Genomic DNA, 12,965 nt, shown 5'->3' with positions numbered 1-12,965 from the left:
TCTCTCTCGGCTCATACTGCCGGGCCTGGAGAGTCCTATTAGATGAAGACTTTCCTTCGATGTCACCCTGGTGAAAGGCTTCCCTCCTCACCCACCCCTCGGCCCAGCCCCAATGAGCTCTTCTGCACCGATGGCATCTAATGGGTATTTGCTAATAAGATCTGAGTTTGTGAGTTCTGCATCCTATTAACACCAGCCCACATCAGGCCTGTCTGCTGAAGAGAAAATTGCAAACACAATAGAAAAGCTGCTTATGAATATTAATAGGCCTGGAAACAATGCCGAGCAAAATTGTTGATGTGATTGGAAAAGGGGAGGGGGAGGGAGTGCGGGGGTGACAGGAGCAGAAGGCCCCCCTCCCGCAGCCCTCCCCCACACTCCATCGCCCCCTGATAAATCCCAGGGTCGGCTCCAGCAACTGATTGTCTTGCTAAGCCCGTTTCAGCTTTCAAAGTCAGTTTTCAGAGGCCTGGTTGAGAGTAATTAAGGTATGTGATCCATGAGATGCTCTGAATGCTGCACCTCCCCCACCTCCCTTCCAATCCACACCCACCAAGCAGAGTCCAGATGCCCCCCTCTTCAAAGCTGGGGCTCCGAAAGATGCTCTGGACTTCTCTAGATGCTGAAATCTTTCTTGGGGAGTGGTCTTTGAAGGCAGGGGTGATTTCAGAGGATTCTACAGATTTAGGGCTGGAAATATCCTTTGAGACCCCCTCACTTTACATATGAGAAACTGAGGCACAGACCAGCTTAGTGACCTGCCCTGGGTCACAGGGCTAGTAAGTATCTGAGGCAGGATTTGAATTCAAGTCTTTCTGACTGTAATCCTAAGGCCCTCTCCCCTCACCACACCCTAGCCCCCTCTTTGGGACAGTACCCGGTGTATGGTCATTACCCAACAAATACTTGTTGATTGGAATGGAATGGAAGCGTCCATGTATCATGGATGTATTTAGTCATTCATTCCACAAACATTTAGAAGAGTGTCATTTTCCTGCAGAGGGTAAGTTCTTTGAGGACATGAACGCAGTTCTTTGCCTGCACATACCTAGCGATTAGTCCAGAGTCTTCCATAGCCATCTGGCCCAGACTTGGGATTGCATCCTTGAAAGGGATTCCTGCTATGTACAAACTCCTTTGCCAGTGCAGACCAACAGCAGGCCTGAAACTCCTGGTCTTAGAGAAGGGCCAGTAGACACTGAGAGTTAAATGACTTACCCAAGGTCACACAATCAATATATATCTGTAAATCCAGGTCTTCCTGCTTTACTACCCCATACAGCCTCTTCCCTTGCCACTGAGGCAGCCAGGAGGCCCAGCAGATAGAGTGCTAGGCCTAAAGTCAAGTTGACCTAAATTCAAATCCTGCCTTGTACACTTCCTGGCTGTGTGACCCTGAGCAAGTCACTTAATCTCTGTAGGCCTCAGTTTCCTCATCGACAAAATGGGAATTACAATAACACTTCCCTTCCAGGGTTGATGTGAGGACCAAATGAGATAATAATGGTAAAGTACTTAGCACACAGTAGGTATTTAATAAATGCTTATTTCCTTCCCATAGCAGTAATGTGATACAATTTTTAAGTGCTTATTAAATTGGGTTGGATATGCACAGGCAATATCAGAAGGAGCACTGTTCTTGGAGTCAAAACACAGGGCCCTGGGCAGCTAGGTGGCGCAGTGGATAAAGCAGCGGCCCTGGAGTCAGGAGGACCTGTGTTCAAATCTGACTTCAGACACTTGACATTTACTAGCTGTGTGACCCTGGGCAAGTCACTTAACCCTCATTGCCCTGCAAAAAACAAACAAACAAAACACAGGGCCCTTGGACTGATCTCTTGCCTCAGTTTCCCCATCTATCAAATGGGCATACCACTTGCAATGCCTACTTCATAGGGCTTTTGCATGGGAGGTGCCTTGTAAACCTTCAGATACTAGAGAGAGCTGTGATAGTGTTCTGACCCAGGTGAAATCAGGTTTAAAAGAACATCAAGTGTCATATGAGCAGTCTAGAAACCTGGGTTTGAGATCCAGCCCAGCCTAAGAAGAGTTGCATGACCTTGGACAAGTCAGTTCCCACCTCCAGGCTCCAGTTTCTGTAAACTCATCTGTAAATTGAGAGGGGTACTCTGGATCTTCTCCAGGGTCCCAGCTTTAACAGTCCAGGAATTCTAGAATCAAGTGCATGACCTTTGAAGAAAAGGAAATCTAAGAAGAGCAGCCTGGGTAGGGAAGTCTGCTCGTCCCCGAAGGACAGGGGCAGCATACTGCCCAGAAATATGATAAGATGCTGACATTCCTCCCCCTTACTCTTCAATACAATCAAACTGGCCTTCCCTCTGTCCCTTAGGCATGACCACCATCCCCCTTCTCCATGGGAGACCATCCCCCGCCCCCAGAAGACACACCCTCCTCACTTTCACCCAAAAAGCCCCTTTTCTTTCTCAAGCATCATGCTGCCCTCCCTCTCAAATGACCTATTTAACTACTGGATTGTATATTTCCATGTTTGGTAACTTTATATTTGTGCTGTACATATTTATATGTACCTTTCTCCCCCATTGGACCATAAAGTCTTTGCAAAGGAGGGATTTTTTTTTCATTTTTTGTACTTGTAATGTCAAGCCTAGCACAGTGCCTGGCACATAGTAGGAGCTGAATAAATACTTGTTGGTTAATTGATTGATCAATTGATTAATTGGTTGGTGGGTTGGAACATTGAACTGGAAATCGGGAGACTTGGAGTCCAGACATTGCTGGCTACTAAGTAGCTGTGTGACTTCTGCCAAGTTTCTTCCCCTCATTGGCCTTGCTTTCCTCCTCTGGGACATGAGGAATGTGGACTGGATGAGCGCATGCCAGCTCTGATATTTTATCTGTGTTCTGAGGTCCCTTTTAGCACCAACAGTTTGTGAATTTCTATCAGCCTGTTACCTAGTCTGGGAAAGGTGTGAATCTCCCGGTTCCCTTCCTGTCTGGTAAATCAACCTAACCCCTCTGATGGCCCCCACCTTAGCCCACATTGATCCCACATCTCTTTTTTCTCCGCCCCCCCCCACCCAGGAGGAAGGAGGATGACCTAGTGGAGGTAATACAAAATTTGGAATCAAAAAGCCTACACTTGCATTCCAGCTCTGCTCCTCCCTTGCTTTGTGACCTTGGCCAAGTCTCCTCTGGTTGCTGAACCTTGGACTCCTTGTTGGTAAAATAAAGGCATAAGACCAGATGATACCCAGGTCCCTTTGCGGTTCTGAGCCCTGGGATCTGGCCCCTGGGTGCAGCTTCAGTCCCTAGAAAGTAAGTGCTCCTGAGGCTCATACAGGCAATCTGAGAGCTCCAGGACAAGACCTCCCTCATCCCCTTTTCTAAACTTCCAGCACTGGTCTTTCTTCATTATTTAGGCTTTTTATTTTCTGCCTCCTCACTGTTTTCCTGGAAATTTACAGGGGGAAAAACTGGTCTTAGAGTCAGAAGATTCAAATCCTAGTCCCAGTTCTGCCATTCACTAATTAGGTAACCTGAGCCTCAGTTTCCCATCTGTAAAATGAGGAAAATAAAACAACTGCCCAGGACTCCTGGGAGGATCCAATGAGATAATGTGGATGAAGAAAAATGCAGTGACAAAGCCCTTTGTAAAGTGCTTTCTTTGTAGTTTATACCCTTCCCACTCTAGGAAGGATTACAGATTGGGGAAGTGGAGGTGTGAGATATGGAGCAGGAACCAGACAGCCTTCATGAGGCAAGCCATTCTTGGAAAAGGAGGGGTCAAGCTATGGGAAGGAAGGTCTAAGGTCCACAAAGCAGAAGGAGACATGACTGAAAAGGATAGCCTAGGAGCACAGACCAGAACCAAACTGGAGCAAAGGTCCCCAGATACAAGATGATTGGAGCGGGGCCAGCTAAGTGGTGCAATGGATAGAGCACTGGCCCTGGATTCAGGAGGACCTGAGTTCAAATCCAGCCTCAGATACTTGGCACTTACTAGCTGTGTAACCCTGGGCAAGTCACACACATACACACACACACACACACACACACACACACACACACAAGAAGATGATTGGAGGCTGTCAAGACTCTTCCAGCCTCTGTCACCTTTAAAAGGTGGGAGGAAACTCTTATAGCCCAGTCCCTCATTAAAGGACCAAAACCTGACCTAGTCTTATACCTAGCCCAAGTCTGACTGAAGCAAGGCTCAGCAGAGGAAACCCAGGCAAGATAGCCAGATCTAGGGAGGGAAGGATTCAAAGGGCAGGTGATGATGGGAAGGGATTTGAGCTAGCTCCACATTGGGGGGTTGGGGGGGGGAGCTGAGGGAGGCATCATCAAAGAGGTTTATATCAAGACAGAGAACACTACATTTGGAGTCAGCACATACGAGTTTGAATCATGGCTTTGCCACTTTCTTTCTGAATACATTTAGACAAGTCTCTTCCTCACTCTGAACCTCAGTCTCTTCATCTGTGAAATGGCTCATTGACCCTTGAAGGTCCTTACAAATGCTTAAATTTAATGCTTAAATCCTATACTCCTGTGCCTTTCTCCCTGCCCCATCCCCAGCCTGACTCTCCAGGGAAAAGACAAATGGAGTCTAATAGAAGGAGCTGTGTAATGCAAAGGAAAGAGCATCAAATGTTTACATGTACAGCCTGTGTGACTTTTGGACCAGTCACTGCCTGCTCTGAGCCTTCATTTTCTCAGTTATAAAGAAAGAGATTGGGCCAGATCAAGGTTACTGACCTTTTCTATTCTGTGAGCCTCTGACCATCTGATGAAGCCTATAAGACCCTTTCTGAGAATTATTTGTCTTTAAGTCTATAATTGAAGGACATGCTAAATTTTAGTTAGTACATTTTTTCCCATCGAAAGTAAAAAATTTTCTGAAATCTACCTGTGGACCCCAGCTTGAGAAGCTCAGTGATCTCTGAAAGTTCCCTCCAGCTTAGATCCAATGGTCTGCCAAGTTTCTGCCCCATCTTTGAGTTCCAACTGGAAATGATCTAAGTATATTTCCACAGTGATCACCACCAACACGGGAACTGGACCTCAGACACACCTGCATCCTCCCTCTCCAATTCCTGAAGACCTTCCCTTCTCCCATCCCTGGTCCAGGGAAAGGTGTCAGGCCCCCAGCCCCAGCTCAGCCCCCAGCTCCAGGAGGAGGGGGCCCTGGGCCCAGGCCTCCAAGGACCCTTCAGCTCATTTTCATTATATTTGTGGGATAATTACTAATGGCACAGATCATTTTTATTAGCTGAGCTGTCTACATTAAAATGATAGATTTTTTTTATTAAAAACATCCAAGGGAAATGCCGTCACAGCAGGAGGAGGATAATTTTCCGTTTAGTTTAAGAGCAGATGGTTACCAAAATGTTCGATGTAAATAAATCAAGGAGAAGCCTAATCGTTGGGTAAACAGTATCGGAAATTTTCCCTTGCTTGGTGCCAGCGTCCTGCTTTCTTGGGGTTTCTAAACCCTTCCTCTGGAGCCAGTTACTGGAATTCTCCTGGCTTAGTGGAGGGAGATCTGTTATGTGGGAAGAATTTGCATTTATCTACAAGATGCCTGGGAAAATCTACATTCCTGAAGAGAGGAAGCCCAGCCCCAACACACACCTTTAGCCACCCTCCTGAGTCAACTATCTTGTCGGCTAAGAAGGATGGCTGAAGACATGTCAAAGAGGGACCACACAGGTGGTTGTGTAGGTATCTTGTGGGATCAGGAGCTCCCTCAGGACTGTGGAAGGGAGCAGACTAAGTAATACACTCCTGTTTCTAATCTCCAGTCTGCCATTAGCTTCTGATTGCTTGACTTCCAAGAAGTCAGGGAAGTTGGTGCGATGAGGACTTGGAATCAGGAGCACCTGAGTTTGAGTTTCACCTCTGACACTAGCTGTGTGGCTGGGCTTCAGTTGCCTTAGCTGTAAAATGGAGGGGTTGGACTCAGGGAAGGAGCTCATGGGTCCTTCTTCCTGTTCTAGGTCTCTGATGCTGTGAAGTCACAAAAAAAGCAGACTGGGGCTTGATGATCTATTGATGACCTCACTAGAGGTCTTCATTCCAAGGCTTGATGACCACTGTTGGAGCTCTCCCTTCAGATCTCCCAACTAGATATGACCCTTGGACTCCATTCCTACAGCCATGACTTCACATTGGTCTTTCAGGGGCTCCCACTGCTGCCTCTAAGCATCCCAGCCATAATTTCTGGTTCCAGAATTGTGAAGCTCATGAATGAAGCTCATGTTTTCCCCATCCGAGTAGGCCCCCTCTTCCTAGGACCACACATATTCAGCACCTTTGTTCTTTGCGCCTCCTTTCTGGGCACAGGACTTAGAATCAGAGGACTTCAGTCCTCTGGGGTTCCACCACTTACTAACTGTAGGAGATAAGTCACTTCCCTCCATTTTCCCTTTCCTCTGGGCCTCCGCTTTCTCATCTGCAAAATGAAGGGTCATAGAATTGAGAGCTGAAAGAGAGCTTTACAGGTATACTAGATCAATTTACAAATGAGGAAACTGAGTCCCAGAGAAGAGAAATGATGCTCTCAAGGTCCTTCAGGCTCCAAGTGGCCCAGCCAGCATTCAAACCCAGTGGTCTCTCTTCTGCCTATCACCACGAAAGAAGATTGAGCTGAGCATTGGGTTTAAAATGGACTCTGGGAACAGAAAGCTGCAGGACCCAAGCCCGGCCTCACCTCCCCTGCCTAGGACGCAGCCCTTCCTGATGTTGGCAGGGCAGCACGAGGCACCACTAGCACGTGCCTCTGGTGCTCCTGGCACAGAGTCTATCCCCCAGCACTCCCCACACACACACCCCTCATTGCTTCCCAGCCCATCTGGGCCAGGAGCTTGAAACTGACCATATGCTAAGTGCTGAAAAGATGTTTGTTGCTCAACTGACTGTAGACACAGGAGTCCAGCTTTGCTTCGCTCCAGCAAGTGGTATCGCCATGGCCAACCTTCCAAGGAGACACCTGCCTGGAAATAAATACCTTTCCATGGGCTACATCCATCATTCTACCTGAGATCCAGAGGACACGGGAGGTCAGGGCTATAGCTACAACCCTGATTGCCCTCCTGAGCTGAAAGGAACCTCAGAAGCCCTCTGGTCCAGCTTTCCTCATTTTGCCAATGAGGAAACTGAGGACTGATGTGGTCGAGTGATTTGAGGCTTAGAGAATGCAAGAGACTTACCTAAGGTCACACAATTGGCAAGTATCAGAGCCAAAACAATGGAAAGAGCATTGACTTTGGAGTCAGATGACTTGAGTTTGAATCTGATCTGATACTCAATCCCTGTGTGAACTTGGGCAAGTCACTCAACTTCCCTTCCACATTGCCACCAGCCTGTCGGCCATATCCCTCTGGATGTCCCATCAGCATCTCGAATTCAATAGGTCTACAGTGGAACGTAATAATTCACCACCACCACCACCCCACCCTAAACCCATCCTTCTGTTGCACTTCCCTGTGTCTGTCCAGGGCCCCACCCTCCTCCCAGTCACCCAGCTTCATGTCATTCCACACTCTTCTTTCTCCCTCGCCAACCTCTCCCATCCAACCAGTTGCCAAGTCTTGTCTATCCTCCTCCAAAACATCTCACATCTTCCCCTTGCCCTTACACACATAGCTACCATCTTAGTCCATGTCTGCATCAACTCTCACCTGGACTATCGAAGCAACCTCCTAACTGGCCTCAAGTCTCCCCCTTCTCCAGTCCGAACTGAACCCCTCAAAATTATCTTGCTAAGGTGACCACTTCACTCCAAGGCTCCTGTGTCTCCCTGTTACCTCTGGGATAAATCCTCAGTCTGGTATCGAAGGCCCTGCGCAAATCCAGCTCCAACTTGCCCTTCCAGTCTTATCCCAGTTTATTCCAGCTCACACGACCCTCCTGGCTCTTCTCTCCATTTAACCTTCCATTTCCCACCTCTCAGATGCAGGAGCTGATAAGTGAGGACACATCCAGAGTAGGTCACCCAGGATGGCCTTTGAGAGCCTTTGAAACCAAGATACGTGTGGCCAAGTTGAAGGAACTTAGGGTGTTTAGCCTGGAGAAAAGACCCAAGGGAAGCAAGAGATCAGTCTTTGGGTCTTTGAAATGTTGTTGTGTGTGGAAAAGGGATTTGGCTTGCTTTTTTTGGTCCAGATGATAGACTTAGGTGATGGGTGGGGGTCACAGAGGTAGATTTCAGCTAGATGTGAGGAAAGCATCAGAACAATGCAAGATGTACCAAAGTGAGATGGGCTACTTTGGAGGAAATGGGTCACCTGGGTTCTATGTCTTCAACAAATGGTTGGATGTTGACTTATCCCGAATATTATCTTGGGAATTCTTGGTTAGGCACATGATCTCTATGCACTCTTCAAACTCCAAGACTTCATGTTTCTGTAATTGTATGAAGAAAAGAGTTCTGGGGCAGCCAGGTGACGCAGTGGATAGAGCACCTGACCTGGAGTCAGGAGGACCTGAGATCAAATCCAGCCTCAGACACTTGACACTTACTAGCTGTGTGACCCTGGGCAAGTCACTTAACCCCAACTGCCTCACCAAAAAAAAAAAAGAGTTCTAGCTCAGTAGTTGGGGAACTTGGGTTCAAATCCTGGCTCAACTACCTACTAGCTTATATGCCCTTAGGCTGAGACCTCCTCTGAGCTGGGTTGTACTACCCTCATCTACAAAATAGGAGTCTTAATGCTTGCACCAGCAGCTGCATCATAAGGTTATTGTCAAGAAAATGCTGCGCCAACCTTGGAGTCCTATGGAAATAAGACCCGTTACTAGAATTTTTGTTTTCCCCAGGGAAGTGTCCTGCTATGGTCAATAGTGCATTGGCCTTGAGCAGTCAGGAGGCCTGGGTTCTGGTCTTGACCATTCCACTGAGCAGCTATGCAACCTTGGGCAAGTCCCTTTTGCTCTCTGGGACTCAGTTTCCCCATCTGTACAGTCAGGCAATTGGACTAGATGACCTCTAGCAACAAAGTGGATTGTGTGCAAGACTTTGGAGGCAGAGGACATGGATTCCTATAGCTATATGACTATCTATGATTGAGTGACTTGGGCCTTGGTTTCCTCTTCTATAAGATGAGGAGGTTAGACTAGATGACCTCCAAGTTCCCGTCTATCTCTAAACTGGTGATCTTGGGATCCTTTCCACATCACAATTCTGTCATTCTTTCCCATGCTCTGACATCCTCTGATTCCCTGGCTGACCACCCCCTCCTCATCCTCCTTCTCCTCTGCTCCCAAGAAAAGAGAGACTGGCTGGGCAGTCGCCAACCTCGCTCCATCCCAGGAGCCAATAGGAAAGCATCACAACAGTGGGGGTTGGGAGGAGAGGGATCCTCAGCAAAGAGCATCCTTTTCTTCTCTGGATCCCACACATCGCCAGAGTTTTCCATGAGGAGTTTTTCTACTTTCCCTTGTCCTGGGGTTCAAGCCAAAGAGTTGTTATGTTTTTCTTCCTTCCTTGCTTGATCCTCTTTTCTTCCTTCCTTCCTTCTTGTCTTTCTTTCTGTTGGTAGGAGGGATGCCATGGCAACAATTCATGGAAGTGGAGTGGGGTGAGGGAGGGGCAGAATCCTCCAGGCTTAGCCTCTGGTTTGCGCCGGTGTCTGCTCCCTGCTGCTCTGAGCAGCCGAGGCCAGGATGGCTAATGACAGAAAGCTTTAATAACCTCCAGTAATGGGCACAATTAGAGCTGTTAATGTCGCTATTAAGAATTGAGCGAATGAGAAAACAGACCCATGATTGTTCTCAGAGGATCTGGAGTTGGGAGGAGCCTTTGAGACTGTCTAGTCCAGCCAACTCCTTTTACAGATGGGGAAACCAAGGTGCTTAGAAGAGAGGTGACTTAGCCAAGGTCACATCTGGGTAACTGATGGCAGAGCAAGGATTCCAACCCAGGTCCTTCAACTCCCTACTGAGGCTACTAACATTCTCCAGCACTCCTCCCTGTCTGGACATGACAGGTTTTCCCAAATCAATAAGGTCACAATATTTCGAGTTGGAAAAGGACTTGGAGGTCATCAGACCCACTTCCCTCATTTTACAGCTAAGGGAACTGAGGCCCAGGCAGGAGAAGGGATCCTCCCAGGCTTGCCCCTGTCTAACTGATGCCAGCAGACATCCTTGGTGACTCACAGGCTGGCCCTACACCATCGAAATATGTTTGCACTTGTCAGAGTTACCCTTAGGTTGCTACCGCAGGGAAGCCAAGAAAAACAGAGAAGAGAACCAGGTAGGGCAACCTCTTCCAAGGTAGCTGAGCAGATCTTCGCTGTGGCCAGCCACAGGGCTGTGCTTTTGGAGAAAGGAATAGGTTAAAAAATGATGTTTGATATCCATTGTACCTCTGAAGGTCACACAACCACTCTGGGTTGTAGGGTCGCAGATCTCATCCCCATTTCACAGAGTAAGAAACTAAGATTCAGAGAGCTAATGGTCACACAGCTAGTAAGATTTGAATCCAAGTCTCTCCTGATTCCAAGTCTGGTATTTTTTTTTTGAGCACTCTATGCTTATCTCATTCAGGACAGAGTTTATGCTCCATTGCTCTGATGTTCACCTTCTCCCTCTCCCCCTTTTTTTTAAAACTACCTTCTATCCTGGCTCTGCTACCTTAGACAAATCATATCATTTTCTGAGCCTCAGTTTCCTTCCAGGCATACCCAGGAAGACCTGAGTTGAATTATGACTTGGCTACAAACTCACCATGTGACCCTGGGTAAGTCACTGCACTCAGTACTGAGGATAGAAAGGTAAAAGACAGTCTCTGTTCTCAAGGAGCTTATAATCTAATGGGGGAGATAACATGCAAACAACTATGCAGGAACAAGGTGCAGACCAGATAAATTGGGGATACCCAACAGAGGAAAGGCACTAGCATTAAGGTGTCTTGTAAAAGGAAGGAATTTAGCTGGGACCTGAAGGAAATGGGGAAGTTCAAGGGATGGAGATGAGGAGGGAAAGAGATCAAGGCATGGGAGACAGCCAGTGAAAATGCCCAGGGGGCAGCTAGGGGGTGCTGCAGTGGATAGAGCACTGGCCTTGGATTCAGGAAGACCTGAGTTCAAATCCAGCCTCAGACCCTTGACACTTACTAGCTGTGTGACCCTGGGCAAGTCACTTAATCCCAATTGCCTCACACACACACACACACACACACACAAAAAAAAAAAAGCCCAATTGGAGAGATGGATTATCACGTGAGAGAAAGCACAAGAGCAGTGTCATTGTATCACAGAGTACATGCGGGGGCTGGGGGGGGGGGTTCGGAGAAAGGCAAAGGAGGGCTGGGAAGGTAGGAGGGGTGAGCTTATGGAGGGCTTCAGATGCCAAATAGAGGATTTTGATCCTGAAGATGATATAGAGCCGCTGGAGTTTATTAAAGGGGATGGAAGGAAGTGATATGTTCAGACCTGTTGTAATTTGGCAGCTCAGTGGAGGATAGACTGGAGAAGAGAGAGACACATCGGGAAACCAACCAGTAGGCTATTGCCATAATCTGGTTGTGAGGTGATGAGAGCCTGCACCAGGATGGTGGCAGTGTGAGAGAGAAGAGAGAATATACAAGAGATATTTCCAGTTCAGAGTGATTGGGACTTGGCAACAAATTGAGTAGGCTGGGGCGAGAGATCGAGGAGCCAAGGAGGCACCTGGATGGCGAATGTCCTTGACGGTAATAGGAAAATTAGGAAGATGGAGGAGAGGGGAGGGTGGGAGGGAAGATGATGACTTCTGTCTTTAACATGTTGAATATGTCTACAGGACATCTACTTCAAGATGTTTAATAGTCTGGGGCAGCTAGGTGGCGCAGTGGATAGAGCACTGGCCCTGGATTCAAGAGGACCTGAGTTCAAATCCAGCCTCAGACACTTTACACTTACTAGCTGTGTGACCCTGGGCAAGTCACTTAACCCCAATTGCCTCACCAAAAAAAAAAAAAAAAAAAGATGTTTAATAGTCACAAGACTGGAGGAGAGGAGAGAGGCTAGGAAGTCAATAAGTAGATCAGAAAAGAGAATAATTGAATCCATGCGAGCTGATGAACTCATCAAAGGAAATGGCATAGAGGAAGAGGAGAAGACAGCCCAGAACAGAGCCTTTGGAGGACAAGCATAGTTGAGAGACATGACATAGATGAACATCCAGCACAGGAGGAAAACCATAAGACAGCAACGTCATGAAAACCTAGAGAGGAGAGAGCATCAAGGAGATGATCCAGTGTCAAAGGCTATGGAGAATTTAAGAAGGATGAGGATCGGGGCAGGTAGGATAGAATGGATAGAGCACCGGCCCTGGAGTCAGGAGGACCTGAGTTCAAATCCGGCCTCCGACACTTGACAATTACTAGCTGTGTGACCCTGGGCAAGTCACTTAACCCCAATTGCCCCACCAAAAAAAAAAAAAAAAAAAGGAGGATGAGGATTGACAAAAGACTGTTGGATTTGCCAACTGATCATTGGTAACTTTGGAGAGAATAGATGGTGAGGTCAGGATCCAGATGGCAGAGAGTTAAGAAGAGAGTGAGAAAGAAAAGAATGGAAGTGGTTATTGTAGACAATAGCTATTGTAGCCCTCACAGGGACTCCCCACAAAGGGGAGGAGAGCTATGGGATGGTAGCTAGCAGGTATGGACAGATCAAGTGAGAGGTTTTTGACCTGGTCATGTTTGTGGACAGTGGGGGAGCACCTAATAAAAAGGGAGAGATTGAAGATTAGTGAGATAATGGGGATGTGAGAGGAGGCAATCTACTGGGGAAAATGGGAGGGGATGGGACCACCTGTGTGTCTAGAAGGGTTAGCCTTGGCAAGGAGAAGGGCCATCTATCTCTTCATGTGAGATGTGAAGGAAGAAATAGTTGCAGAAGACATCTAAGTGATGTGAAATAGGGAGAAGGAAAGAAGAGGGAGCTCTTGGCAAATGACCTCAATTTTTCCAGTGAAATATGAGGCAAGATTCT

At 47.5% G+C, this 12,965-nt stretch overlaps 1 protein-coding gene across 8 annotated transcripts in view; it reads left to right on the top strand.

The window, feature by feature from the left end:
- Positions 1-12,965, top strand: part of LOC122732348 (transmembrane protein 263-like) — a 358,587-nt gene that overhangs the window by 330,450 nt on the left and 15,172 nt on the right. For 4 of the 8 annotated variants that reach the window (XM_043972417.1, XM_043972416.1, XM_043972418.1 and 1 more), the window contains one exon: positions 10,665-10,726. The exons of the other annotated variants lie outside the window; for them this stretch is intronic. In XM_043972417.1, the coding sequence (XP_043828352.1) occupies positions 10,693-10,726 (34 nt within the window). In that variant the 5' untranslated portion in view covers positions 10,665-10,692. The remainder of the gene's footprint in view (positions 1-10,664; positions 10,727-12,965) is intronic. 8 annotated transcript variants of the gene reach the window in all.

This window comes from Dromiciops gliroides, chromosome 6, assembly GCF_019393635.1.
Source record: "Dromiciops gliroides isolate mDroGli1 chromosome 6, mDroGli1.pri, whole genome shotgun sequence".
NCBI lineage: Eukaryota > Metazoa > Chordata > Mammalia > Microbiotheria > Microbiotheriidae > Dromiciops > Dromiciops gliroides.
Note: the sequence above shows the minus strand (reverse complement) of the source record. Positions and strands in the feature narration are given on the sequence as shown.